The 25,115-nt window shown below is 45.1% G+C and overlaps 1 protein-coding gene across 19 annotated transcripts in view; it reads left to right on the forward strand.

Annotated features, from left to right (window-relative positions):
• nbeaa (neurobeachin a) overlaps positions 1 to 25,115 on the forward strand; it is a 75,911-nt gene that overhangs the window by 38,085 nt on the left and 12,711 nt on the right. For 4 of the 19 annotated variants that reach the window (XM_078106563.1, XM_078106566.1, XM_078106568.1 and 1 more), the window contains exons 11-41: positions 957 to 1,065; positions 1,671 to 1,823; positions 3,468 to 3,636; positions 7,183 to 7,262; positions 7,595 to 7,657; positions 7,999 to 8,096; positions 8,743 to 8,835; positions 10,446 to 10,554; positions 10,659 to 10,740; positions 10,981 to 11,104; positions 11,227 to 11,419; positions 11,862 to 12,548; positions 12,681 to 13,130; positions 13,590 to 13,807; positions 13,988 to 14,141; positions 14,613 to 14,636; positions 15,083 to 15,166; positions 15,824 to 16,004; positions 16,244 to 16,368; positions 16,475 to 16,543; positions 16,684 to 16,852; positions 17,126 to 17,478; positions 18,211 to 18,347; positions 19,500 to 19,654; positions 20,434 to 20,560; positions 21,357 to 21,476; positions 21,933 to 22,066; positions 22,733 to 22,794; positions 24,278 to 24,342; positions 24,671 to 24,779; positions 24,906 to 25,072. In XM_078106563.1, the coding sequence (XP_077962689.1) occupies positions 957 to 1,065; positions 1,671 to 1,823; positions 3,468 to 3,636; positions 7,183 to 7,262; positions 7,595 to 7,657; positions 7,999 to 8,096; positions 8,743 to 8,835; positions 10,446 to 10,554; positions 10,659 to 10,740; positions 10,981 to 11,104; positions 11,227 to 11,419; positions 11,862 to 12,548; positions 12,681 to 13,130; positions 13,590 to 13,807; positions 13,988 to 14,141; positions 14,613 to 14,636; positions 15,083 to 15,166; positions 15,824 to 16,004; positions 16,244 to 16,368; positions 16,475 to 16,543; positions 16,684 to 16,852; positions 17,126 to 17,478; positions 18,211 to 18,347; positions 19,500 to 19,654; positions 20,434 to 20,560; positions 21,357 to 21,476; positions 21,933 to 22,066; positions 22,733 to 22,794; positions 24,278 to 24,342; positions 24,671 to 24,779; positions 24,906 to 25,072 (4,863 nt within the window). The remainder of the gene's footprint in view (positions 1 to 956; positions 1,066 to 1,670; positions 1,824 to 3,467; positions 3,637 to 7,182; positions 7,263 to 7,594; positions 7,658 to 7,998; positions 8,097 to 8,742; positions 8,836 to 10,445; positions 10,555 to 10,658; positions 10,741 to 10,980; positions 11,105 to 11,226; positions 11,420 to 11,861; positions 12,549 to 12,680; positions 13,131 to 13,589; positions 13,808 to 13,987; positions 14,142 to 14,612; positions 14,637 to 15,082; positions 15,167 to 15,823; positions 16,005 to 16,243; positions 16,369 to 16,474; positions 16,544 to 16,683; positions 16,853 to 17,125; positions 17,479 to 18,210; positions 18,348 to 19,499; positions 19,655 to 20,433; positions 20,561 to 21,356; positions 21,477 to 21,932; positions 22,067 to 22,732; positions 22,795 to 24,277; positions 24,343 to 24,670; positions 24,780 to 24,905; positions 25,073 to 25,115) is intronic. The other 15 variants (XM_078106565.1, XM_078106569.1, XM_078106571.1 and 12 more) reach the window with 10 other exon arrangements.

Genomic DNA, 25,115 nt, shown 5'->3' on the forward strand with positions numbered 1-25,115 from the left:
ATTGTGGTTGGATGAGAAGTATAAACATTTAGCATCCAGACACCCGATTGGTTTTCTCCGCGATGCGCCGGCAGATCGGAGCGACACCGGCTGGGAAAAGTGGTCGGTGGAAAGTTGGTATTTAGCGACATGGACCCTCCTCCTCTTCCTCCTCCTCTTCCTCACGCAGATTCCATGTAACGTTAAATGAATATCTTCATGACCCCCCCACCCTCCCCCCCATGACGTAGTAAACCTGGGGGAGACACTGCAGTCTACCTAATCAATGCGAACAACGTGTGTGACTCGTGTCACTGGAAAAAGGGTTGTGGTTTTATCTGTTTAAGTCAGATACATTTGTTGTTGTTGTTGTTGTTTCCACCATCCCAACGGCAGATCACGTGATGCGGGCACCTTCTGATCACATTGTAACGGACTGACGTGTTGTGTGAGCGAGGTTACGCATTAAGAGTTTGTCCTTAATGGAATTTCTTACATTACTTTTACTTTTATACTTTAAGTAGTTTTGAAACCAGTACTTTTATACTTTTACTTAAGTAAAAAGCTTGAGTCGATACTTCAACTTCTACAGGAGTCTTTTTAAACCCTATTATCTCTACTTCTACTTGAGTAATGAATGTGAATACTTTTGACACCTCTGTGCTTTTTGAAAGTTGAGAGTGTCCACCTTCTTCTCGTTCCTATATGATCCCGATACCGCTCACACAAGCCGCAAAGCATTTACATACCAGGCCGCATCCCCGTATCATGTTTAGCAGCATCCGAAAACTATTAGTCAAATATCATCGGGGAGACAACGGTATCAAAACAAACGAATCCCCATCCTGTGTAAGATAAATGATGGAGAAAGGGAACGCTGGCATGAGGAGAGTTGAAGCAAACACTCCGATCAACGATTTCCGTTCACTGTTACTGAAGTGTGTGTGTGTGTGTGTGTGTGTGTGTGCATGTTGCAGCGCCACTCTGCTGGCGTTCCTGGTGGAGCTGTTGAAGAGCTCGGTTGCGATGCAGGAGCAAATGCTGGGAGGGAAGGGCTTTCTAGTGATTGGCTACCTGCTTGAGAAGGTCAGTAATGAAGAGTTTGTGTTGCATGCCATATTTATTTGTTGTTGAGTGAGTGAGGAGAGTAGCTTTGACTTCCACCATGACCCAGGCTGTTCTTTTATACTGAATTGTGTTTTTTATTGCTTGTGTACTCATGTTTATCGTCGTAAACTCAGTTTCTTGTTTATCAGGTGCAGCCAGGTGTTTCTATTATATTTGAACCCAGTTATTGTATATTATCAAGGTCAGGAAAAATAACAGAAACATCAAGCTGACAGCATCTCCTGACACAGCTGTTTAAATAAAACCCATATAGCTCTTATTTTTAGATTTCCACTTATTTGAATTTCAAATGTTGTCGTTTTATACAAATCTGGTTAAAAAAAGGGGTTTTGTCTTTGCTGAATTCTAAATCAGCATGTGTGTCTTGTTGCTATGTCAATCTGTAACCACGGCAACTACGTATCTACTGTAACAGTTAAGTATATATATATATACTTATATACAATATAAGACGTAAAGTACTGAATGAAGACGTTGTTGTTTAAACAACTACGTTATTGACAAAAACAGGGTTTTGCGTGACCATTCAGTCAAACAGTTTATGTTTGCCGTCTTTTATCCAGTCGTCCCGGGTCCACATCACCAGGGCGGTACTTGAACAGTTCCTGTCCTTTGCTAAATATCTGGATGGTTTACCGCACGGAGCACCTCTCCTCAAGCAGCTCTGTGACCATGTCCTCTTCAACGCTGCCATCTGGATACACACCCCTGCCAAGGTCTGTTTACTTGTGTGCATCTACTGAATATGTGTGTGTTTTCGGGACCTTGCTGCAAAAAACGAAGGTCATCGTCTGAATGGCAGAATTAATGGGGTGATAGACACAGACAAATTAGAGAGAAAAAGGCTTAGGAGTTTTTTGTGCAAGGGAAATTGAGACAAGCGAGACCTTAAAAGCAAGATGGACTGATCTTAGTGCCCATTGGCGTTTACAATAATAAACCAATAGAGGGATAAATCACATGTAGGGAGGAGCTGACATAAAACGCAGGCAGAGGACAGAACCGGAGGACAGGCAGAGGACAGGCAGAGGACAGAACCGGAAGAACACAAAAAGAGAAAGTGACATTTGAAAAGACCCCGGGACAGCCGAGAGATGTGTAGTCCCCTTTTTTCCTTTTCACTCTGAACTAGATGCGAGTGTCCCTGGCGTTCCCGCGGGCCGGCCAGCTCCTGCCTCCTATTATTTTCAGAACTTCCTGACTCCTCGTCTTCCTCCCTCTGACCCTGAGACGTGACTGGCTCCTCCTCACAAGCGGCATCACTCTCCAGCGCGCGCGAGTGAAGAGAATATAATGAAAGGGGGTTTGAAAGTCGTAAAACAACACAACGTAAACGTATCAACCTCAGGTGCCCATGTGGATGCCTATTGGTTTCAGGGCCAATGCGGGAAATTCCAATGGGTTGGTAGCAAACGTTACTAACGATATTAACAAGCAACACGCAAACAAATAATTTAATCCTTTAATCTTACGTCCGCTGTAGCATTCTAGTCTTCCGCAGAGCTTTATCCTTTTCCAGCTGTCAGGGCTCCATAATCACGTTAAATATTGGCGAGAACAGCCTCGGTCGTACAGGAAGCACTCGAAGAAATCATATCTCACGACGTCTCCCTCGCTCACACCGCAAATAGAGCGCTTGTTTTCTCTGCCAAGCCCCCCTGGTAAACATTCCCTCCTCCGAGATGGAGAAATGCTCGTTTCAACCTATTTCTGCTGCCCAAGCGCTTGTGTTATGATCGAGGAATTTCATGCCTTTCTGCCGCCGACCCCGCCGCTGTTAATCGTACCAGCAAAACACATCAGCCCGATGCGTGAAATGCAGCGTAATGAAGGCCGCTTAAGCCAGCCGAGCGCGCTCTCCATTCTAGATGAGCTGCGATGCGGCACGGCCGGTCGGCAGGACCCCCCCTAATTTTCATCCGCTTCATCCGGCGCCACCTCGTTAGGGTCGACCCGCGGCGTCGTGGTCACGGTGAAAGAGCTGCGAGATTCGTGAGCGTGTGGCAGACTGGGATCTGCGTTCGGTTGGAGGGGAACCTCAGTTTGAGGTATGTTGGGAGGGGGGAGGGAACGGAAGGAGCGAACACGCTTTCTTAAATGTCAGCGTTGCGTCAGGAGCTCTTCAGGCACACAAAAAAACATCAAAAATAACACAAAGCAGAAAACATTGGCACTTGCTTGAAGCTGGATTGCTTTCATTCCCCCGTGGCTGCCTTTTTCACAATCAAACTGCCTTTTGCTTGAACACCAGAAACCTCACACATAATATTTTTGCATCTCCCCAATGTGTCAAGGTGTCTCGCACAACCTTTTGTGTGCGCCCCTTATGTGCTCCGTCACTGGATGTTTGTGTGTTTCAGGTCCAGCTATCCCTCTACACATACCTGTCGTCCGAGTTCATCGGCACCGCCACCATCTACACCACCATCCGCCGCGTGGGCACCGTCCTGCAACTGATGCACACTCTCAAGTACTACTACTGGGCCATCAACCCGCTGGAGTGCAGTGGAATCACCCCCAAAGGCCTGGGTAGGTGCACGCGTCCAGCCCCCCCTTCTCGTTCTCCGTCTTTATTTGCTAAATATCTCTATATATTGTTACGCCCTCCGCTTACTGCGTCCCATTATAGAGCTGCCACATACAGTGTGGTTACATGGATTCGAATAACTGGCTTAGTCGGACTGAAATCGAATTATCCGTTTCATGTAAACACCTTTGTCCGACTATGTGCGGTCCGACTACGATCCGACTAACACCCCTGGATAACTCGATCCGATCCAGTTGATAGTTCGACTATTGCGGCATGTAACGGTGAATCGGATAAGGAACTGGACTTTGCGTCTTTGCGCATGCTTGAGATCCCGACGGCGTCTTCTCTCCGTTATCAAATCAGCCAATAGCGCCATTCGCATTGGCTGTACTCCTATTAACATGATGCAAACATAGTAGAGGGATGTAGCTTCACCTTGCTCTCCGTTCGCCATCTTTCTCGTAATGTTGATGTTGTTGTTGTTGGTTGTTGTTGGTAGTGGTGAAGAGGTCAAGCGGAAATGGCTGTATCACAACTAGTTGTAATGAAAACAGCGCCACCTATCGTATCGGATATGACCTGCTTTCGGCCAATGATTCGATTTATTCACTGCCATGTGTATTGGGATAACAGCACTTGCCCCAAAAGATAGCATAGTCCGACTACGCAAAGATTCAAATTATACCATCATGTAAACCCACTGATAGAGACACAGCACGTCCACTGCCACATTCACACCTCCGCCCCCCAACTCCTCTCTGACAGTCAGAGTCCAACAAGCACGCGGCTACTTGCCAGGTGTGCAAATTTAAGTAAGTACGAAGGGTTTGAACTCGCAGCACTTTGCAATAATAGTTTGTGAGCTTTTTACACAGTAGCCATAGTTACGTGCAGGAAATAAGAGTAGCTTTTATTTGCATGCGCTTGAGGGAGGGAAGCTCTTTGAAGTGACCCACTTTAATAGAGGTTTTCAGTCTGTGAAATCAGCTTTAGTTTGCAGCGTAAAACAACAACACGAAGACATCAAATCAACTGTCAAAGAGACGTGAAAAGCTAGCTGAGCATATAATCGTTTTTGGAGAAAAAAACATATTTAAATGAGGATTAAGTGAAAAAGAAAGTGGTCATTTAGATGCATGCAATAGGTGAGTATGAGCAGGTCACTTAACAACCGCTGTCTGGTTGCTGATGACTGAGAATCAGCAGCTCCCTTTGGCAAATGTTTATATAATACTCGAGAGTGAATGAGACAATGGCAAAAAAAGAGAATGTATTTTCTTTTTGTTCTGTTAAGGGTAATCCATTTTATTCTTGGTATTTGTGTGCAAATCAAAACAGACATTTTTGAAAAAGTACACAACATATAAATACATAAATACAACTTTAATCAACCTCCTGCTCTGGCCAGGGACCATCCACTGACTTTGATCATGCATCCATGTTGCCATTGGTAACAGACAAATTTGATTGGCAGATCTAATCCAGCTTTTAGAATTTTTAATCAAATGCTGTCTGGCTTCCTTTCTGTATGATGTTGCTGTTTGACTTTCGGGATTGAGCCCCACAAACAACCATCGCCGGCGTGAAAATTACCAAATATTTAACTTTAACATTTTTAATGCCAGTAGCTGATTATTTATAGAGATTTAAAAAACGGGATCAGGATCATTTGATCACTCTACTTGCAGAGTAGAGAGAAATTCTTTGGTTTGTTGATACTAAATGCTGATTGGTTTAGGGGTGTTGTCTCTTTCTTGTCAACTTTTTGCTGTTTTAAAAGAAAGAAAAAATTGATAACTTGCATTGGAACAATATGCTATTTCGCTGATGTTTTGTATGGAAACCTCCAATGAAATGGCCTCAACAGCACCAGAAGTTCACTATATCGTTAAAACAAATAAAGTAATTTGTGCCGTTGTTGCATTTACTCTAATGTCAGCACAAACACGCACACGCATGTAGAGACACACACAAAAAAAAACATGCAGAGGTTTAATACAATAAAACTCTTCTTTCGGTCCTCACAGATTGTCATTACATTGCAGGCCCAAACCGTTTCCTTATTCAAAGTGACTGGGTAGAACTGTTGAGTCAGATTAGGATAAAAGGAGCACCAGAAGAAGAAAATTAATTTCAAAGAGTGAAAGACGATAATTAAAGCCGCCCCTGGGAAGTGGTTTAGATGAGTATAAGCTTTGCTCAAATCCTCTTAAAAGGACCATTTTAAAGGAGGTTCCGCTGCAGCTCGTTCGTCTGGTGCATCCGCGTTCGACACGGAGCTGCCGCGAACCCATGATGGATGGACGGTGTCACCGCTCCCCGCCAACGTGTTCCAGCTCGACAGATAATGACGAGGAATCACAGGGGAGTGCTCCGCTGCCGTGTTCTGGCTTCGACGGGAGCAGGTGAACAGACCTGAAGCCCGCACACGCGTCCGCGTCTCACCACCAAAAAAAACACCCAAGGAGACGTTGCGCGTCCTGCTTCGTTCACTCCTTTCGACCTCTTGCGTTTCTCTCAAATACGGTCAATGCCAAACATTCCTGACACGGCAAAGTGCGCGGTGGCAAATGCACATAAGCCGGGCATTGTCAGTGTTTACTGTTGCCTCATAGATTCAGCTTGCGAGGTGCATCGCTCACGGTTAATGACATCCGTACAAAGAGCGGTTGAGGAAGGTGGAGAAGCAGGAAAGTAGGCGAGAGAAAGTCGACGTCATCTGATTTCATCTGACCGGGATGGTTAAAGGAAAGACGTGGTCTAATTTTTGCTTTGATCGTTTTTCCATGAGTTAGTTATTTGGCAGGCGTTTTTGAAGCGATTCATCGCGGCCCTGTCTGGCTCACACATTAAACACCTCAAAAATGAATGAGTAACAGTTACAACAATGAACATGAAATGCCAACACCTGAGTGGTCAGTTTTCATCTCCTAAAAGGGGCTAATGTGCCCTAGTTTTAAAGGTACGAGGAGGCCTCTTGTTTGCTAAATGCAGCCCAAATTTACGAATGAAAGCCGTTAAAAATCGGGCTGCTCTTTGTGGCTCTTAGAACACTCTAGCACTTAGGATTAATAGCTAAATTTGACTGATTGCTTCAAGAATGGAAGAAGACAGCAGACTTTTAAAAAGAGGCAGTGACATCATAATAGGATGAATTGCATCCAAAGCTTTTTTGTTTTTAGCTTAATTGTGTTTTTGCAGCCCACCATGGCAAACAGCTGGTGGAGTGCCAGAGCTTTCAAATAAATACTGTGGATAACAGGGCTTGTTTGGTTTGGATCATTTGGGCCATCAATCACATTTTGAGTTGTCAGGTCTTTACTGTAATAAGTTAGATTAGTACAACTATCAAATAATTCTAGATTGTGAAATTGCTTTTAATGACAGGGATTTACATGTCAATCGTGGATCGTATGTGTGTGTGTGTGTGTGTATGTGAAGCCCAATAAAACATAATATGAGTACACAGTAGGGCTCACTCAGACTGAGCTACTTATTTCATCATTATCATGCAAGATGTTTCTTATTTGTGTGTGTTTCTTTAGACGGACCACGACCATCCCAAAAGGAGATCATCTCGCTCAGAGCCTTCATGCTTCTCTTCCTCAAACAACTCATACTAAAGGTACAGCGAGAGAAACCATTATGTCCTCTGTTGTCTTTCCTGCTTCTGGGTGCTGCAGGCTTAATCTAAAATGTGTGTGTGTGTGTGTGTGTGTGTGTGTATATGTGTGAATGACATTATAGATCAGCAGCCTGAATGAAACACTGCATCTTTTGTGTTCCTGTTTGCTTGTATTGATTTGTTCCTGCATTTACACATGTGGATGTGTGTGTGTGTGTGTGTGTGTGTGTGTGTGTTGCCGACCAATTTATGAAATCATCTGTGGTTAACAAAATTATTATTTTTTTTGTTGTTGTTGGTTAAAGACGCCATGTTTTTTTGTTTTGTTCCAGGACCGGGGCGTGAAGGAGGATGAGCTGCAGAGCATCCTCAACTACCTTCTGACCATGCATGAGGTAAAAGCTTCTGTCCCAAGGATGCACTGGGAGGGAGGGAAAAAGGGGGAGACAGAGAGCAAAATGTGCATTTTAATTTGTGAGCCGGAGTCATGGTCCACTTAAACGAGCGAGCGTGTGAGTCAGCGTTGGCGCCGTGACAGCATGAAGAATGGCACAACAATGGACTGAACAGAATGTACTCTTCTGTAACAATTACATCTATTCTTGTTCCAGAATACCACCTGCTCCTCTGCAATCCTCACCCCCTCCGAACCCCTCCCTCAACATCGCTCCTTTTGTCCTGCTGACCCTCTTCCTCCTTTTCTCACCTGTTTGATTTTGCCCTCCTTTGTCGGCAGGATGAGAACATCCACGACGTTCTCCAGCTGCTGGTGGCTCTTATGTCCGAACATCCAGCGTCCATGATCCCTGCGTTCGACCAGAGGAATGGAATAAGGTGAATGCTGCCCCCCCGCCTCCTCCCTCCTCCTTGCACACACGCACACACACAAAAAAATACATGACACATTTATTGATGGTTTTAAAATCAGGGAGCGATTTTACATTTTGAATTAATTAAAATGACTTAAAAAGCAACATTTGTTATTGTATAAAATAAAAAATGTATTATGTGATTTGTCTGATGAGCAATATTTTGTGCAGCAACCAGTAACATAACATGCAGTAACATAAGTGCTCTTCTGCGTGGTTAAGCCATTTTTTACATGTTCGGTCACAACTAAATGAAAAGGTAGCTTCAGCCGAGCAGCATGCATTTTCAAAGGCGGAGTCTAGCTGTGCTGCTAATTGCCTTGAAGCACAACTTCACATGGATGTGCTCTAGTTGCTATGGTAAGTCGTCCCTTTCCAAAGACGTAGTGTGAAAAACTGTGTCTTTATCCCTTTTTTTTCACTTTCCTTTCCTCCGAGTACACTCCTTTTGAAGAAAATGCTTCAATCAGCACGCGTGTTGCTAATTCGGAGGCTGTTTACTGAGTGTCAGGCAGCAGGTGTTTACTACGAAGAAGAACTTGTAGCCTGCATCTGACGTACTATGATTTCTCCCTTGTAATCTCGATGGCCGTGTGTTTAAAATGTTTCAGGGTGATCTGCAAGCTACTGGCCTCCAAGAGCGAGAGCATCCGGGTCCAAGCCCTCAAAGTCCTGGGCTACTTCCTCAAGCACCTTGGTCACAAGTCAGTACTACTTTGTCCTTGTCCTTTTTGTCTGGTATACTCCTTTTGTGTCCTCGGGGGAATCGCTGCAGCAAGGGAGCATTTTAATCCGTTTTTTTTCTGTCACAGCTCAAACGGAAATACTGCGTCAGCGTAGTGAGACTGAGAGGCCGTCACTGAGAGTGTGAGAGAAGCAGAGTGTGGTACAAAGTGAAAACCTACAGCAGCGCCGCCTCCAGCGAGCCTTAGAAGCGCTGCATGTTTATGTGTGCGTGTGAGGATAATGTCCCCGTCATCTCATCAGGGCGGAATAATCAGTTTGACAGTGCACACTGGCAGGAAGGTGGAACCTTGATGAGCAGCAGTGAATGCTGGGGGATTTATTCATCCCATGTGACATTCGCGCCTCTTGCTGGGCGACGAGGGGGCAGGCTGCCAAGCGGCACCTGAGCCAATGCCACTTCAGTGCTCCACCTACTGAACATCTGCTCCAACCAAGCATCCTGCAGGGCTGTGGCTCAAAGTCGACACTGCGCTTTAAAAGACATTTGAATGTATTTTATATAATACCATAACATGGTCGAATCCTTCTTAAATCAACGGCACGCAACCCCTTTTTTCATGTGATTTATTGATAATCTGAATCTTTTAGCTTAAAGAATATGATTTTCCGCTCTAATCTTTGGTTTTAGAGTAATTGGCTGTTCGTTTTTAGCTACCTAAAAGATTAAAATAAACCAATTGGCTGTTGGTCTGTATCACGACACGGACAGCAAAAGCGATTTCAGATGATTTCAGCAGTGTTGCTGTTAATATTATGGTTTCTCTGTAACCATGTAAGATTTAGCCCATTGTTCACATCTGATTGCAAGCAACAGCATTGCAGGTGCAGCAGCAGGCCATTACTTAGACAACAAAAGAGCTGTTGTGAGTGACATTGTTTCTGCTCCGTTTCTTTAAACCGGGATGGAGATCCAAGAGCCAACTTGATATTTACTTTACTGACATTTACTGATGGGTGTGCGTTTGATTTTCAACACACTCGTGAGTTAAGCTACATTGACATAATGTATTTATTTTTGTGTGAAGTATGCCAACATTTCCCCCTTGCTTTTTTCATTCAAAATTGCTTGAAAAGCATGATAATGGGAGTTAAATGATTCGCTAGGATTATATAATTAAATAATGTGCGAACATTGCTTTGTTTTCTGTATCTACCGACCCGATTACAGTCAGGAATATACAGGGCATATGCAAGCTCTCAGCATTATTTGCTTGACAGTTATTCAACCGGATTTCAGGACCTCTCGAGTTAAAGGACCCTTGGGGACATTGTTTTTGCCCAATGACAAGGTTAATCTTCAAAGTTAACAGTTTCCAGCCATTCGTTGCCGCAGTGACGCCTACAGTGTTGTCGGTCTGTTGACGTCCCCCGTTAATGTCTCCTGTTGGCGTCCATCTCTCGTCCTGTCTGGTCCCATCATAACTGACGGGGCCATACGGTGCCACAAGCCAATATCACACTGTCTTCAGGCCAGTGACAATCAATGTCAGATTCAATTGTCATAAATCCTGTTATGAATGGCGAACTGTGTGTGTGTCTGTGTGTGTGTGTCTTTGTTTCCCTGCAGAAGGAAGGTGGAGATCATGCACACGCACAGTCTCTTCACACTGCTGGGAGAGAGGCTGATGATGCACACCAACACGGTCTCTGTCACCACCTACAACACTCTGTATGAGGTGGGTGATTGCCGCGTTCACGTCACTATCGCGACGTCCGCTGATCGTGGCATTAATCGCTAATTCAATCCTTTGTGTGTGTGTGTGTGTGTGTGTGTGTGCAGATTCTGACAGAGCAGGTCTGTACTCAGGTGGTTCACAAGCCCCACCCCGAGCCGGACTCCACGGTCAAGATCCAGAATCCCAGTGAGTTCAAACACAGGGTGTCGCCTCTCTCTTTCTCTCTGTTCTTTGGTCTGCGGTTTTGTTCTAACGCCAATAAACAAACGACGAAGCCTCAACTAAGAAGCCGTCAGTGTCTTCCCCAACTTGATTGATCTGCCTCTCACTCCCCTGTCCATCACATTTGCTCCCCCCCATTCAAAATGCCTTTAATATATTTGCTTGTTTAACCCTCTCATCTTGTTTTTGTTCCCTCCGACCCAGTGATTCTAAAAGTAGTAGCCACCCTCCTTAAGAGCTCCTCTCCCAGTGCTGAGCTGATGGAAGTCCGGAGACTATTTCTTTCTGACATGATAAAACTCTTCAGCAACAGCCGCGAAAACCGGCGGTGAGAGCCCCACAGATCACTACGTTGCATTTATTCAGCTGCACGTCTTGTGCTTATTGACGTTGATTGTAATATCTCGATATTAAGCTTGTGCTTCATGCGTTGTTTTTGTTCTGTACCAGCTGCCTGCTGCAGTGCTCCGTGTGGCAGGACTGGATGTTCTCCCTTGGATACATCAACCCCAAGAACCCAGAGGAGCAGAAAATAACCGAGATGGTGTACAACATCTTTAGAATACTGCTCTACCATGCTATCAAATACGAATGGGGAGGGTGGCGGGTCTGGGTTGATACCCTGTCCATCGCACACTCCAAGGTGAGCCTAAGATTTGCACTGAGGAGGACTGAGGAGCAAAGCTTTGTTCGTATACTCACCTTCTTCCAGTTAATGAATATATAGAAAGAACAAATACTCATTCATAGACTAGAATGCATGCAGCCAAATTACATCAAATATTTTTCAGGCAATTATTATTCGTTCTTAAAACCCCCTCCACATTCTCTCGCTGTTGCAATCGCTATTAATGTAAATGCTTAAAGGAGTAATTATATCTATTTTCTGAAATTACTAGTTAATTATTAATAAACATTCAAAAGCTCCGTTAGGCTAATGTCCCAAGTTCTGTCCATGCTGCCTTTGGTACGGATGATCTATGAGCACTTTATGGACCACTTGATGAAGGACGTATCGATGTGAAAGTTAACCCATGTCAGTGCCTGTGTTCTGAACGCATAGCCAACGATATCCTCTGTCACAGGTGACTTACGAAGCCCACAAAGAGTACTTGGCTAAGATGTACGAAGAGTACCAGCGGCAAGAAGAGGAGAACATGAAGAAGGGGAAGAAAGGCTGCGTGTCCACCATCTCTGGGCTTTCCGCTACGCCTGCCGCTGTCGTCAACGGCAACCTGGAGATCGACGACAACTCCCAGACACAGACACCGGAGAGCGAGGCCGAGTACAGCGAGGGCGGCGGCGGAGACTCGCGAAACCTCCTGGCGGAGGGCGTTGTGAAGCGGCCCAACGGAGAAGCCCTGACACCCGGCGAGCAGAGCGCCGTGCCCGGGGTGAGGGTGGAGGTCCATGACCTGCTGGTGGACATTAAGGCAGAGAAGGTGGAGGCCACTGAAGTTAAGTTGGATGACCTGGACTTGTCTCCGGAAGGGCTCAGTGGAGGTGTGGGTGGAGGAGGTGTGGGAGGAATAGAGAACGGACCTCTGGTCGAGGTGGATTCTCTCCTGGACAGTGCCTACTGCGCTGTGGTTCAAAAACTAAATGGAAACCTGGCGCCTAAAGATGACACGCCGGGCTCAGGGGTCGGGATGGGGTCCAGCCTGGCGCTTTCTGGAGTCGGCCTGGAGGACGACGGGAACATGGGTCCGCTCATCACGCTGGCCGACGAGAAGGACAGCGTCCCAAGCAACAACGGATTCCTCTTCCCCAAGGTAGGATGTAAAGACTAAGATATATAACTATCAGTCCACTAACTTCTGTTCATCTTAGTCTCTCTACTTTGAAAAAAGAAAAGAAATACTTTTCCTGATGCAATCTTACATTGCCCCCTTCATCCCTTCTAGGTTGACGAGAAGTTGCTTCCAGCTCTGGCGGCCACAGACCCCCTTGTGCTGCCGAGTGCAGACCAGCCCACTGCGTCCGGCTCAGTCCCGGCTCACTCCTCCACCAGCGCCAGCGATGACCTCAGCCTGCTGGCCCACATGACCAGCTGCGGCTCCAATCTAACGCAGACCCAGAGCCACTCTTCTGGGGACCTTCCGGAGGACGGGCCCTTCGAGATCCAGAGCCCTCTTGCTGACATCAGCTCGATTGCTGAGGCTGAGAGCCGAGCCCAGATCCAGGAAACACTGAGATCCGATTTCCCAGAGGGAGAGGGCACATCCGGCCCAGAAGGAGAGGCCGCGGGGCTTAAGACTGGGGGGGACACAGCCAGCACCACCTCTGATACAGAGAGGTCAGATGACGGGAAAGACAAGGACACGAAGAAGATCCAAACTACTGCGACCACCCAGGTGTGTTTACGTGTGCACATCTGTCTGATCGATGTTGTTCACGCACAAAATAGGTTTCTGGTTTATTTCTAATTGCACTGATTGTGGGCTGCAATTGTGAATCTCTCTAAACTGTAATGCAGCCACAGCCCATACTTTGAAAAGTTTATTTGTCAAACAAAATAAACGTTGGTTTTGATAGTCAAAAATGTGTACAGCATCATTCTGTTCCCTTTCTACTAAAAAAAAACTAACAACAAGCCTTCTCCAACCTTTAGGCCACCGCTGCCACAATGTGATTGCTGTCTGTGTCGATTAACTCAAAAAACAGCAGAAAACCAGAGTGGGCGCCCACATAGAAACTAATACGATAAATGAAGAATGCAGGATAAGAAGTCCCAGAGAGTCATCTGTGGTTTCTCTTGTATGCATGCCAAGTCTTCTTCATGACGTCTACCAATCTTTGACCCCGTGTTGCAGGCCCTCCATGGTCGCACAGCGGCCCAGCTGGAGCGCGACCTACGTGTTGACCTGGGCTTCAGGGGCATGCCCATGACGGAGGAGCAGCGGCGGCAGTTCAGCCCCGGCCCGCGCACGACCATGTTCCGCATCCCAGAATTCAAGTGGTCTCCAATGCACCAGAGGTTACTCACTGACCTGTTATTTGCCCTGGAGACTGACGTGCACGTGTGGAGGAGGTGAGCTTAACGAGCTTATAACTACTAGAACCTATGCCTGGGTTTCAGGGCAAAGGTGGTGATCACACATACTCAATTATTAAATTGGATTGGTCTGAGGATGTCCAGAGAATGACTCAACACTTGAATTTCTAAAACTGTATTTTGGTCATACTTTCGATTCTTTATCTTCTATTTCAGCCACTCCACCAAGTCTGTTATGGATTTTGTGAACAGCAACGAGAACATCATCTTTGTCCACAACACGATCCACCTCATTTCTCAGATGGTGGACAACATCATCATCGCCTGTGGAGGTATCCTGCCTCTCCTGTCTGCTGCCACCTCCCCTTCTGTAAGTGGCTCTACTCTGCACCTCTGTGGTGGGAGGGAAAACTGCAGGTCAACAGCTGCCTCACAGGCCTGTGACTTCAAAAAGAACCTGCTGATTCTTATTCTCCCCCAAGCTCAGGGCAGAACTTATCTTCAATGATTGACTAGGTTGAATATTTTTTTTAAGTACGTAATGTGAAATCTTAATAGATCTTACATTTCTTTTGTGGCATAGATCTAAAGTTGTAATTTTAGATTATAATAAAGTTCTGTTTAATTTGCACTTTAGTCTTTTTCTGGGTTGCTCTCATCTTTATCTCCATTAACTGTGTATTATTCAAGGTTTGATCTAATTACCAATCTATCTAATTTGATAGTTTGATAATCTATTTGCTTTATTCATCTTTTCTTTTCTTTCCTTTTCCTCTCTGTGTTACATGTTTTCTGTGTATTTTCTTGTCTCTGTTTTTGTCTGTTTTTCGCATTTGTGCAGAGTTCTAAGAATAGTGCCAACACTGTAAGTTGCAGTTTCTTTCTCGTTTTTTCTATTCTACTAACACTTTGTTCTGGTCTATTTACCGTTGTGACTGACACTAAACCTTGTTTGTCTGGCATCCATAGTGTTTCTATTTGTTGTGCTTCTTTGCTGCTAATCAATACTCCCCCTTATGCTGTTTGTATCTATTGACCGCTCTGTCTCAGTGTATCTAGCTGTTAAAGTTAGAGGAACTGTATACTGAACTCGATACGCCTTTTATAGAGACATACGCTGTATAATATTCTAAAGTGGTAAGAATATTATACAAATAAGGGGGAATGAAAAATGTAAAAGGCCGAATTGATGATCCAAAATCTTTTTAGAGGTGGAAATAGATGTCTTAGGACAGAAAAAGCATGACGGATTTCCATAAGTCCATGGGGGTTGCAACTGCTAAGCCTGTCCCATTTGTATCAACACTAAAGAAGGCAGGAGGAGCCGTACCCCAGAGGGGGTCAAAGGGAGAGGAGGTGACCCCTGTTCCTGGGGGAGGAGGCGCAGGGGGAGAGGTGCGTAAAGAACCTAAGACTCCCACCATCACCGGAAGAGCTAAGAGCACCAACCCAAGTCCCTCTGTCCTCACCTTAAGTGTCTGTTATTCCCCAAATGTCTGTGCTGACTTGCTCCAGTGAGCCTCAAGATGCTTGCACTTTGTCGACTCTCCACAGGCCTGCACACCCTGCCTACTGAAGCAGAGACAAAGCAAACCACAAACTTGGTTTGCAAGTTTTAACCCCTGCTTTGCCGCCTTCAGATTTACCGTAGATGTACTGAACATTTGATACGTTGGTCGGTGTCAACAAACGGGGGATTTTCTTTAATCTGTCATGAGATGCATTTGAGTTAAGCCTGTACATTGCTAGTGTCACGATCCTGCTGTTATCATTACCTGTGTGTCACGAGGCTGTACTTCCTGCGTGTTATCTAGAACACCTCACGTTGCCAGATTTCATCATATAAGTATGTATTTCACTTCAGCAGCATGATACCCGAGGTTGCGTTACCTGCTTGTCGGTACAACCGGCCATGACGGTTGTGGTCATGCTCACGTAGGACATGAGGAAACTTTGAACCACAACCAGTACTTTTCTGAAAGCAGTGAGAGAGAATCCATCAATTATTAATAACCGGCAAGCGTGTGTGTGTGTGTACTTATCCTTTTCCAGACGGAGCTGGAGAACATCGAGGCGACGCAGGGCATGTCTTCAGAGACAGCGGTCACCTTCCTGTCTCGCCTCATGGCCATGGTGGACGTACTCGTGTTTGCCAGCTCTCTCAACTTCAGCGAGATTGAAGCAGAGAAGAACATGTCGTCGGGGGGGCTGATGAGGCAGTGCCTCCGCCTGGGTGTGTGTCTAGTTTGATGTACTCGCTTCTGAGGAATGTTACTCTGGCGTTAGACTCACACACAGCTCCGTGGCTTTTTTTCAGTAGGGCCGCATCAAAAGTACCTCGGAGGGAGCCAAGAAACAGAAGCCAATAAATCATTTGAAGGAATTACACCCACCGAAATGTTATTATTCATGTAAAAAGCCAGCTCTAGTGTGAAATACTTAAAGGGTTCATCTCTTTTTTTGCTCCATCAGTATGCTGCGTGGCAGTGAGGAACTGTCTGGAGTGCAGGCAGAGACAGAGAGATCGAAGCTGCAAGTCCTCCTTAACCAGCAGCAAGTCTCAGGACAGCCTCCACAGTGCCTCCACCACCGGCAAGGTACCACACACTCAGAGCCAATGCACATATCACTTTGAATCGGACACAGAAACATGCACATGTGCACAGAACGCTCCACATTTGATTTTTTGTCTTCAATATTTAGCAGGATCCAGACAGACTCCTGCAGGATGTGGACATTAATCGTCTTCGAGCTGTGGTTTTCAGAGATGTGGTAAGCGTGTGTTTGTGTATGTTTTTTATGTACACGGTGCGTGCGTGTGGGTAGTGCAAAGGAAAAACATTTTTTATTTTGTTTGTGGGTTGTTTTCACTGAATACGTGTGTGTGTGTGTGTGTCCTTATTCTGCCATAGGATGACAGTAAGCAGGCTCAGTTTCTGGCGCTGGCAGTCGTCTACTTTATCTCAGTTCTCATGGTATCTAAGTACCGGGACATTTTGGAACCCCAGAGAGAGATTGGCAGGTCCACCAGCCTATCAGGGAGAAGCATCCGCCACGAGATAAACTCCCCTACCAGTACAGGTGATTCTTGATTTTCTCTTTGCAATATCCTCTACATTATAGAGTAATATTGGATGGTTTGGTGGTGACTCATCATTGTAGCATTTGTACAGTTATTACAGAAATACCTTTGTCAGGAATATGAGACAATTAGAGGATGAAAAATAGAAGACAGATGAAAGATGGGTGTTACTTGACAAAGAATTACCAGCAAGCAAATAGCTGACTGAATAAAAAAGGCATTTTACAAAGAGAAGCACTATTCTTTTGTGATTGTTGTGTATGTTGTTGCAGAGCACCCATCCACAGCCTTCTCTGACCGTGACAAACAGACCCCCACCCCCGTGGACGACTCCCCGCGGGTTGGCCTCCCCCACACTGACTCGGGCATCGGAGAGGAGGGCCACGTGGCCGGATCCCTGAACGGCTCGGAGATGGGTCTGGGACTGGGCCTCGGCCTGGTGGGGAGAGAGACAGATAGAGACAGAGACATAGGGGGAGGAGGCACAGATCTGCTGTGCAGTCTGTCTGATGTTAGGAGGTCACAGGAGAGCCTGCTGGATTCTCCTCACAACCCCAACTCCAGCCAAGCCCCGCCTTCGTCCATCTCCAGCATCAGCCAAACCAGCAAAGGCATCAATGTCAAGGTCGGTGTGTGCGTGTGTGTGTGTCCCATTCAGACCTGCCTGTCTGTATCCAGAGATAATACATCTGGCCCAAGGGGGTTTAGTCCACAGTATTGATTTTTCATGTAAAAAATCAATGTATCAATGTAATAATTTCAAATATAGTCTCAGTGATCAAGCCACATCTGTATTTTTAGATGTGTAGTTGCGGATCACCTTAAAACAGATTTTAATGCCGGTTCATTGTTTTCTCCTCAAATGCTATTTTACGTGCTGTTGTACAGTCAGTCATGCATCATTAAAACATGCACAAAGTTCTCACTCATGTACAGGGTTTGTACAAAGTCTAGAAAGTTTGGATTAATGCTTAAATTCTAATTGAAAAATACTTGATTTTCATCATAAATCATCTGGTGTTTAATCTACAACATCACTTATGTTAAGAAAATTCTTTTGATATTTGAAATAATATATAAAATATCAACATCATACATCGATGGCTGTGTGTATAAAAGCATTCTGTAAACTACATTTTTTAGGATTGCATTTAAAGTAACCATTTAAAGTAACAAATTATATGTGATGATGGCTTCGAGAGGCTGCAAATTTATGGTTTAGGTACCTTCTATAGTGCTTGACATTCACTACAAAAGCATTACGAACCCGGCAACAGCTAAAAATATATCATTCTGTCGACCTCCTCACAACTTGTGTCCTGTAGTGACCAGACGGCTTGTTCTCTCTGAAATGCAGGAGATCCTGAAGAGCTTGGTGGCGGCTCCAGTTGACGGCGGGGATTCGGGACAGGACTCCGGGCCGACGCCCTACCACCCCGACCCGGCGTTGAAGACGCACCCCATGCTGCCCATGCAGTTCCACTCCTTCGACAGGTCAGTCCCTCTTACTGTTTGACCAACAAGAAGCAGGAAATCAGACAGTGATATCATCAGTGATGTCATTAACAGCCTGACGAATCCACCAACTGACCAATATTTCCGGCCATTACTGATCTTGTTGTGATGCGTTTTTACTGCACTGCTAATTGTCAAATTGCTGTTCATCAGTTTGGGAGCAAAGGATACAGAAATCAATTAATAGATTAGTATACAGAAAAGGACCTCCCCCTTTGGATGGTAACATTTACAAACTTACATAATGCTCTTTATGCGTCAGCAGTCGTATTTATTTCTTTAGTGACAACAAATTAAACAACACACAAGAAACCGTTTAAAGTCAGCACTAAAGCTTATTCATTTCCTGAACTTATGCAGCACTAGATAAAGTTATTTTTACTTGCAGTGATACTGCATTAATAAAACAAAGACATCGTTGATTTCCTTACGAAGAAAGAATCTCTAAAACCTTTATATGGAGAAAGATACTGTTGCTGAAGGGTAGTAACAGGACATGAAAAGACATAAACAAAGTTCAAAAGTTTCTTGTCCAAACTGTTAACATATAGACTCTCCACTGAGTGATTCTCTGTTTTTATCTTCTGTGCATCACTTAGTCTCCTTGATCCTACACTGTGGCAGTCCTTGATAGCTAAGCTATTGATCGAAGACCGTGTGCATAATAGATTGCGAATGGCTCCATATCCATTTCCGCGATGTCTCCCTAATGTATCTGTCTGGCCCGTGCAGACAGGCATGTACATCTGATTCACAGGAATGAATGGCAAATGCATAGTTACTACCTAAATGCTCTGGAATAATGTTTTTAAACAAAAATGTTAGTTCTTATGAACCATAGCTGCTGTGTGGCCACCATCCCTTACAACTAAACCTTAATATAGAAATAAGATGTGGTGAAAATTATTCTGTTGCTGCACAAAGCATAAGCATATTGTGCTTTTCGAAAGGTGTGATATACATTTTGTGATGATAACACTTCAGAGGTTAAAAACTAATTTTCCAAACAAAGGCCAGATTTATTTTATGCAACGTGGAACACCGCGAGTCTCAGTTGCCAGCGACCAACACTCCGATCCAATGTATCGCTGACCGTTTGTCCGACGCCTTTTGCATCCCACCTCCCTACAGGAGTGTGATGGTTCCAGTGAAAAAGCCGCCACCTGGCAGCCTGTCCGTCAACACGGTGGCCACGCCCACCACTAGCGGAGCAGCAGGCGCCGGCAGCACGCCCAACATTTTCGCAGCTGCAACAGCAACACCCAAGAGCATGATCAACACTACAGGTGAGAGATAGATAAACGCGTATGTTGCTCACAACACGTCTAAATCTATCACCCCTTTTTGCACAGTATCTTATTTTATAAGAGGCAGCAGACAGACGCTTTGTTTGTGTGAAAGGCCTCGAGCCATTTGAAGGCTACTCCATGAAGCAGAGTTGTGTTTCCCTCCTAAGAAAACCTTTTGACACACTAGCGTAGACACCGTCTGATCCAATTTCACAACAGATGTTTTCACGATTTGTTCTGGACTATTTCTGGGGCCGGATCCAGATGAATGAAGACCGTAGAGCAAGTGTTAAATATCTTGGGCATTGACGAGACCGCTCATTTTATGAACTCTCCGATGCCCGGACAATGGACCCTTATAAGATTTGATAGTCCACAGAGGAAAAAAGCTGAATAGGAGAAAAGCCTAATTTAGATAATAATAATGAAATACACATCAGTTGACTTGCAGATCGGTGCTGTTTCCATGCAGCATCATACTCAGCAGATTCATTGTATCATACATGCATAATAGAGAAGAAAAGGATTTGTTTCCCGGAGCGGATTCGGTATATTGATCACAAAGCTAATTTCACAAACAGGGGCCATTACCAGGAGACAAGCAGCAGCACGTCCGGTGAAATACTATCCAAATTCAATTTGGTCGCAACCGACCGGGACATTAATACATTTATTTCATTGTTATCCTGCGCGATAATCTTGCTCACGCTGGATTCATGTCCCAATAATGCTCGTCTTACTTTCATCACTCTCAACTTCCCTCTCGTCCTCTCTAGGTGCCACAGACTCTGCCTCCTCTTCCTCCTCTTCTTCTTCGTCCTTTGTAAACGGCGCAACTAGTAAGAACCTGCCGGCGGTGCAGACGGTGGCCCCGATGCCAGACGACACAATGGAGAATATGAGGTCAGAGCTCCCAACACGACAGAGCTCTTTATCCCTTCAACCACTCACTTTCCTGCCGCTTTCTTTTTTTTTTTTTCTACCTTTTTGGCTTTATGTTTTTACGTTGATTTGTCTGTTTTTTCCAGAGCGCCTATCGTTTTTTTTTACCACTTCATTCCTGTCGCTCTTTTACTTCACATTTGGGGCTTCATCATTCCCAAAATATTCTCATTAGCGGCTCATTCTCACAGTCACTGATGCTACACAGCAGAGCCAGATTGGGGTCAACTGAGGCGCAGCCACATGCTTATTGAATCACCTTAATTAATCATCACTTTTAAAGAATGTCGGCTACAGCGTAGACACTCACATGTTTAGAATACTTAACCCCCATTTTGAATTTGATTACATTTCAATTGACTCCGATATTGTACTTGATGGTGATATCAACTAATAATATTCTTCTTCTGAAATATAACACACCTCTCACTCAGCCTACACTGTAGCACACTTCATCCCTGACATGACACTGTGTGTTAATGTCACAATTACAGCACAATGAATGTGAGAATATTCAGCCGTCTCGCTGGATTGCTTTAAAAAAAATATATGTAAATGTGATTGTCATAGATGTGTTTTCATGCCTTGTATAGACATCTGACACCAAGTTGTTCAAGAAATAGCATTACAATAAGAAAATCGTACATAATTCCATGTCCTGAAACATTTATGTTGTGCTCTCTCCTTAGACGTGTCAGATGTAACGTGTGGATGATAATGACGCGTGTGTATGCGTGTGATGGGGTTTGTATTGCAGTGCCTACTGTGAGGTGGCGCAGTGTGCGCTCCGCAGCGGTCAGACGCCTCCTGAGCTCAAGTCTTTTAGCTCCCTGGCGGGCTTCCAGGCAGCTCCCCGAGACGCAGGACAGTGTTTTAGGCAAGGAGACCCAAACCCCCACCCTCCCCCCACCTCTACCAAACTCCCGCTTATGGCATGGCCGACTCCTCACACACACACACAACCACAAACTCAAGATCAGACCTGAGTCAGCAACTATCTGCGCAAATAACAGCAACACTTGAAAGTGCAGCATTCCTGTTTAAACTTTTAGCTATAACTTTTTAAAATGTCACCCTTCTGCTCCTCAGAGCAAAACTAAGACTTTGTAAACACTAGGGACCCAGGTATGTTTCAGAAGAAGCATTTTACCCACACAAACAGCAGCACTTTCATTCTGTAGCAAGTCCAGATAGAATACATACCACCTTTTTCTATTTGAGCTTAAAGAAAGGAGACATTTTTAACACAGCGTGTTCGCTTTCATCTCCACCCATCCAACAATGGCGAGGTGATATTCTATTCTCTTTATTCTTCTCTGTTTGCGCTCCACAGCATCACCACCAAGCTGGAGCGCGCTCTGGAGAAAGTGGCTCCTCTGCTGAGGGAGATATTTGTGGACTTTGCTCCCTTCCTGTCCAGGACGCTGCTGGGTAGCCATGGGCAGGAACTGCTCATAGAAGGTACAGGTGCTGTACACGGCTCCTTTTTTTCTCACTGGCGTCTCTCTGTGAAGTCTTCCCATTCACTGTCCCTCACCGCGGCCCTTGTGTATGAGAAAGGCTGTGAGAAAGTGAGCGGACGGGTGGGCGCGAGCCGCTGTGCGGTTCGGGTGAGAGTCCGCGAGCGGGTGAGTGAGTGGGCGAGTGTGGTTGAGCTTGGCTGCTTCACTCATCCGTCGAGCAGGTATGAAGTCAGTATTCACTGCTATTTTCAAAACAGCTAGCTGGACAACTGTTCTTGTACATCAGATTATGGTCAGTGTTAGTATTAATACTACTGCTATTATAGTACTGTACTACATGTGATACTTTGTCCCTCTGCCCACTCGCTTCCTGGTGTCCTGTTTTTGTGATCCACTGTCTCAATGTTGATCTCTTCCTCTCCTCTCCTCATCCCTCCCCCCGCTCTCCTTTCTCATGTTTCTCTCTGCTGTTTGTCCCGGTCTTCTCTGTGGCATGCTATTTTTATGAGCCCGACTACGATTACTGTACACGACAGCAGTAACCGCCGACACTTGAGTGTAATTCTTTGATGATATTTTCGGTGTCTGCGGAGGTGTGTGTGCGCGCAGGTGTGTGTCAGAGAAAAAGGAGGAGAGGCTCCTGACTGTGCTGTATGTCTCTGTGCTGCAGGTCTGGTGTGCATGAAGTCTAGCACGTCTGTGGTGGAGCTCGTGATGCTGCTGTGTTCTCAGGTTGGTTCCCCTTCCGCCTCTGCTCTCGGCCTCTGTGTTTACCGTCTTCACACGTATGATCCACTTTGCTCCTCAGCCGGAGCTTACCACCTATGTCTTTAGTGTATCTAGTTTTGAACCCATTCTGAAGAGCTTTTTTTCTTGTTTTTAGACCCATAACAACGGCTGAGTTGTTGTAGTTATTGACCATCCCTGTGAGGCAGTGCCCATGCAGCGCCGATGTTGTATAATATTGACTATTCATCGTCACACCATCGCTTCCCCTCACCTCAACAGCAAAGTCACAGGCATATTCTTCCATGTCACTCACATGCACATAAACCTTTCTGATCACAAAGGCTTCACCGCTTAATTATTATTTCTATGAGACTTCCATTCAAAGCCAGTATCTTTATATTCTGTGATAACACATAAGACAGGATGACAACAGAGAGGGACTTACCGCTGGTGCAGGCGCAGGTGACCGGCCTTTTTCTTTTACATTACATTACATTAAGTCGATCTTCCACCTATATTGTCTATTTCTTTGGCAGCCCCAAAGATCTTTTGCTTTGACCCCCCCCCCCCCCGAGTCCTTTCCTTTTTCTCTCCAACTCTACTACGACCGTCGTCTCCACTTCCTTCTCTCTTACTGCTACCACCTCGCACCAATTTAACAGAGTGTTTCGGTGGAAACTGCTTTCATCTTCTACCAGTGTCCACGCCGCCGCGTCCTCTCGCCGCTCCCTCTCTATTCCCCGCCCCTCCAATCTCCTGCCGGGCTGCTCGTCAGCATGTATAGTATTACCCCTGGCTCCGGCCTCGTCTCCCATTAGATGCCCAGGAGAGCCGAACCCCGGCCCAGATATCGATCCTGTGGATGAGGCGGCTGTAACCTGAGATCCCACATGTCCTTGATAGCCTTGAGAGCTGGTGGAGCTAATGGAGCGCTGATATTTTGAGGCTTTTAGCAACACTCTCGTCCTGCTCAGAAGTCTCCCCTCTAATATGCACAGACACATTAAACACTTTTGGACGGACGGGTGCGTTGGAAAGCTCTTAAGGGGTTTCTTATTCTTTGCAGTTTTGTACTAGCGAACCTTTTCAATAATGTTGGTACATACTGGTAATCTGTGTTTCCTCTTTTATTAATCAATTTTTTTTATAACTTTGATATTCACTGCCGCTTCTTACATGCCGCTAAGCTGATTAGCCTGTGACAATATTTACTGGGAAACCATAGACAAAGGGATTTTACTACACTGTTTAATCCCGCATAGTTTTGGGAACCATACACAATTTTCATTTGGCCATTGTGGACCATGTTGCAAAAGGATAAGCAGGATTTATTTTGTAGCAATGTTGAGTTCACAGGATTTTTGTGAGACGGTATAGTGAGTTGTCTGAATGTCAGCCTACAATGATGAATTCATTTTTAGTTTTCATCCATACGACACAGTTGTAACCCATAACATATTAGTCATCATTTCTCCTCTACTCTTAGGAGTGGCAAAACTCCATTCAAAAGAACGCTGGACTGGCTTTCATTGAGCTCATCAACGAGGGGAGGTAATGTGATTTACACGTGCTTAGCTACTGCAGGTATTGGCTGTGTTAGATCCCCAGTGATAAGCTTAGCAGGATAAGTGCACAGTACCACGTGAGTTCAGTAGGATGTCCAATTGTTACAATGAAATTTACTGTGCATTTAATTAGCTCACGTATAATCTTATAATCTTGCCTGTTTTACTTCAAACTGTATTGTACAAAATTTATTTTACAAAATATTTCTACTAATAAGCCTCAAGGAGCAGATGGAAACCCCTGTTGATTGTTTTGTAAATTGAGGTCTCTCTATTGCCTGTAATGTTTGTCGCTCTCTTCAATCCCTCACCAGACTTCTGTGCCACGCCATGAAGGATCATATTGTGCGTGTTGCCAATGAAGCAGAGTTCATCCTGAACAGACAGAGGGCAGAGGATGTACACAAACATGCTGAATTTGAGGTAACACGATATATAAGTGTCATATCATGATATTTCTCGTTAAGGCCTTCTGGTTGTAAGTCACATGACGTCTATAATGTGTAATGCTCATAGTCGTTTCGATTTTTACCTCCCACTCTGTTGCAGTCTAACTGTGCACAGTACGCTGCAGATCGGAGAGAGGAGGAGAAAATGTGCGATCACCTCATCAGCGCCGCCAAGCACAGAGATCATGTAACCGCTAACCAGCTGAAACAGAAAATCCTCAATATCCTGACCAATAAGCACGGAGCGTGGGGGACAATGTCACAGAGGTGAGGGGGACATGCGAGGAACTTCGTGTTGAATTGTCCCATG

Source organism: Gasterosteus aculeatus, chromosome 7 (genome assembly GCF_964276395.1).
Source record: "Gasterosteus aculeatus chromosome 7, fGasAcu3.hap1.1, whole genome shotgun sequence".
In the NCBI taxonomy this organism is placed as follows: domain Eukaryota; kingdom Metazoa; phylum Chordata; class Actinopteri; order Perciformes; family Gasterosteidae; genus Gasterosteus; species Gasterosteus aculeatus.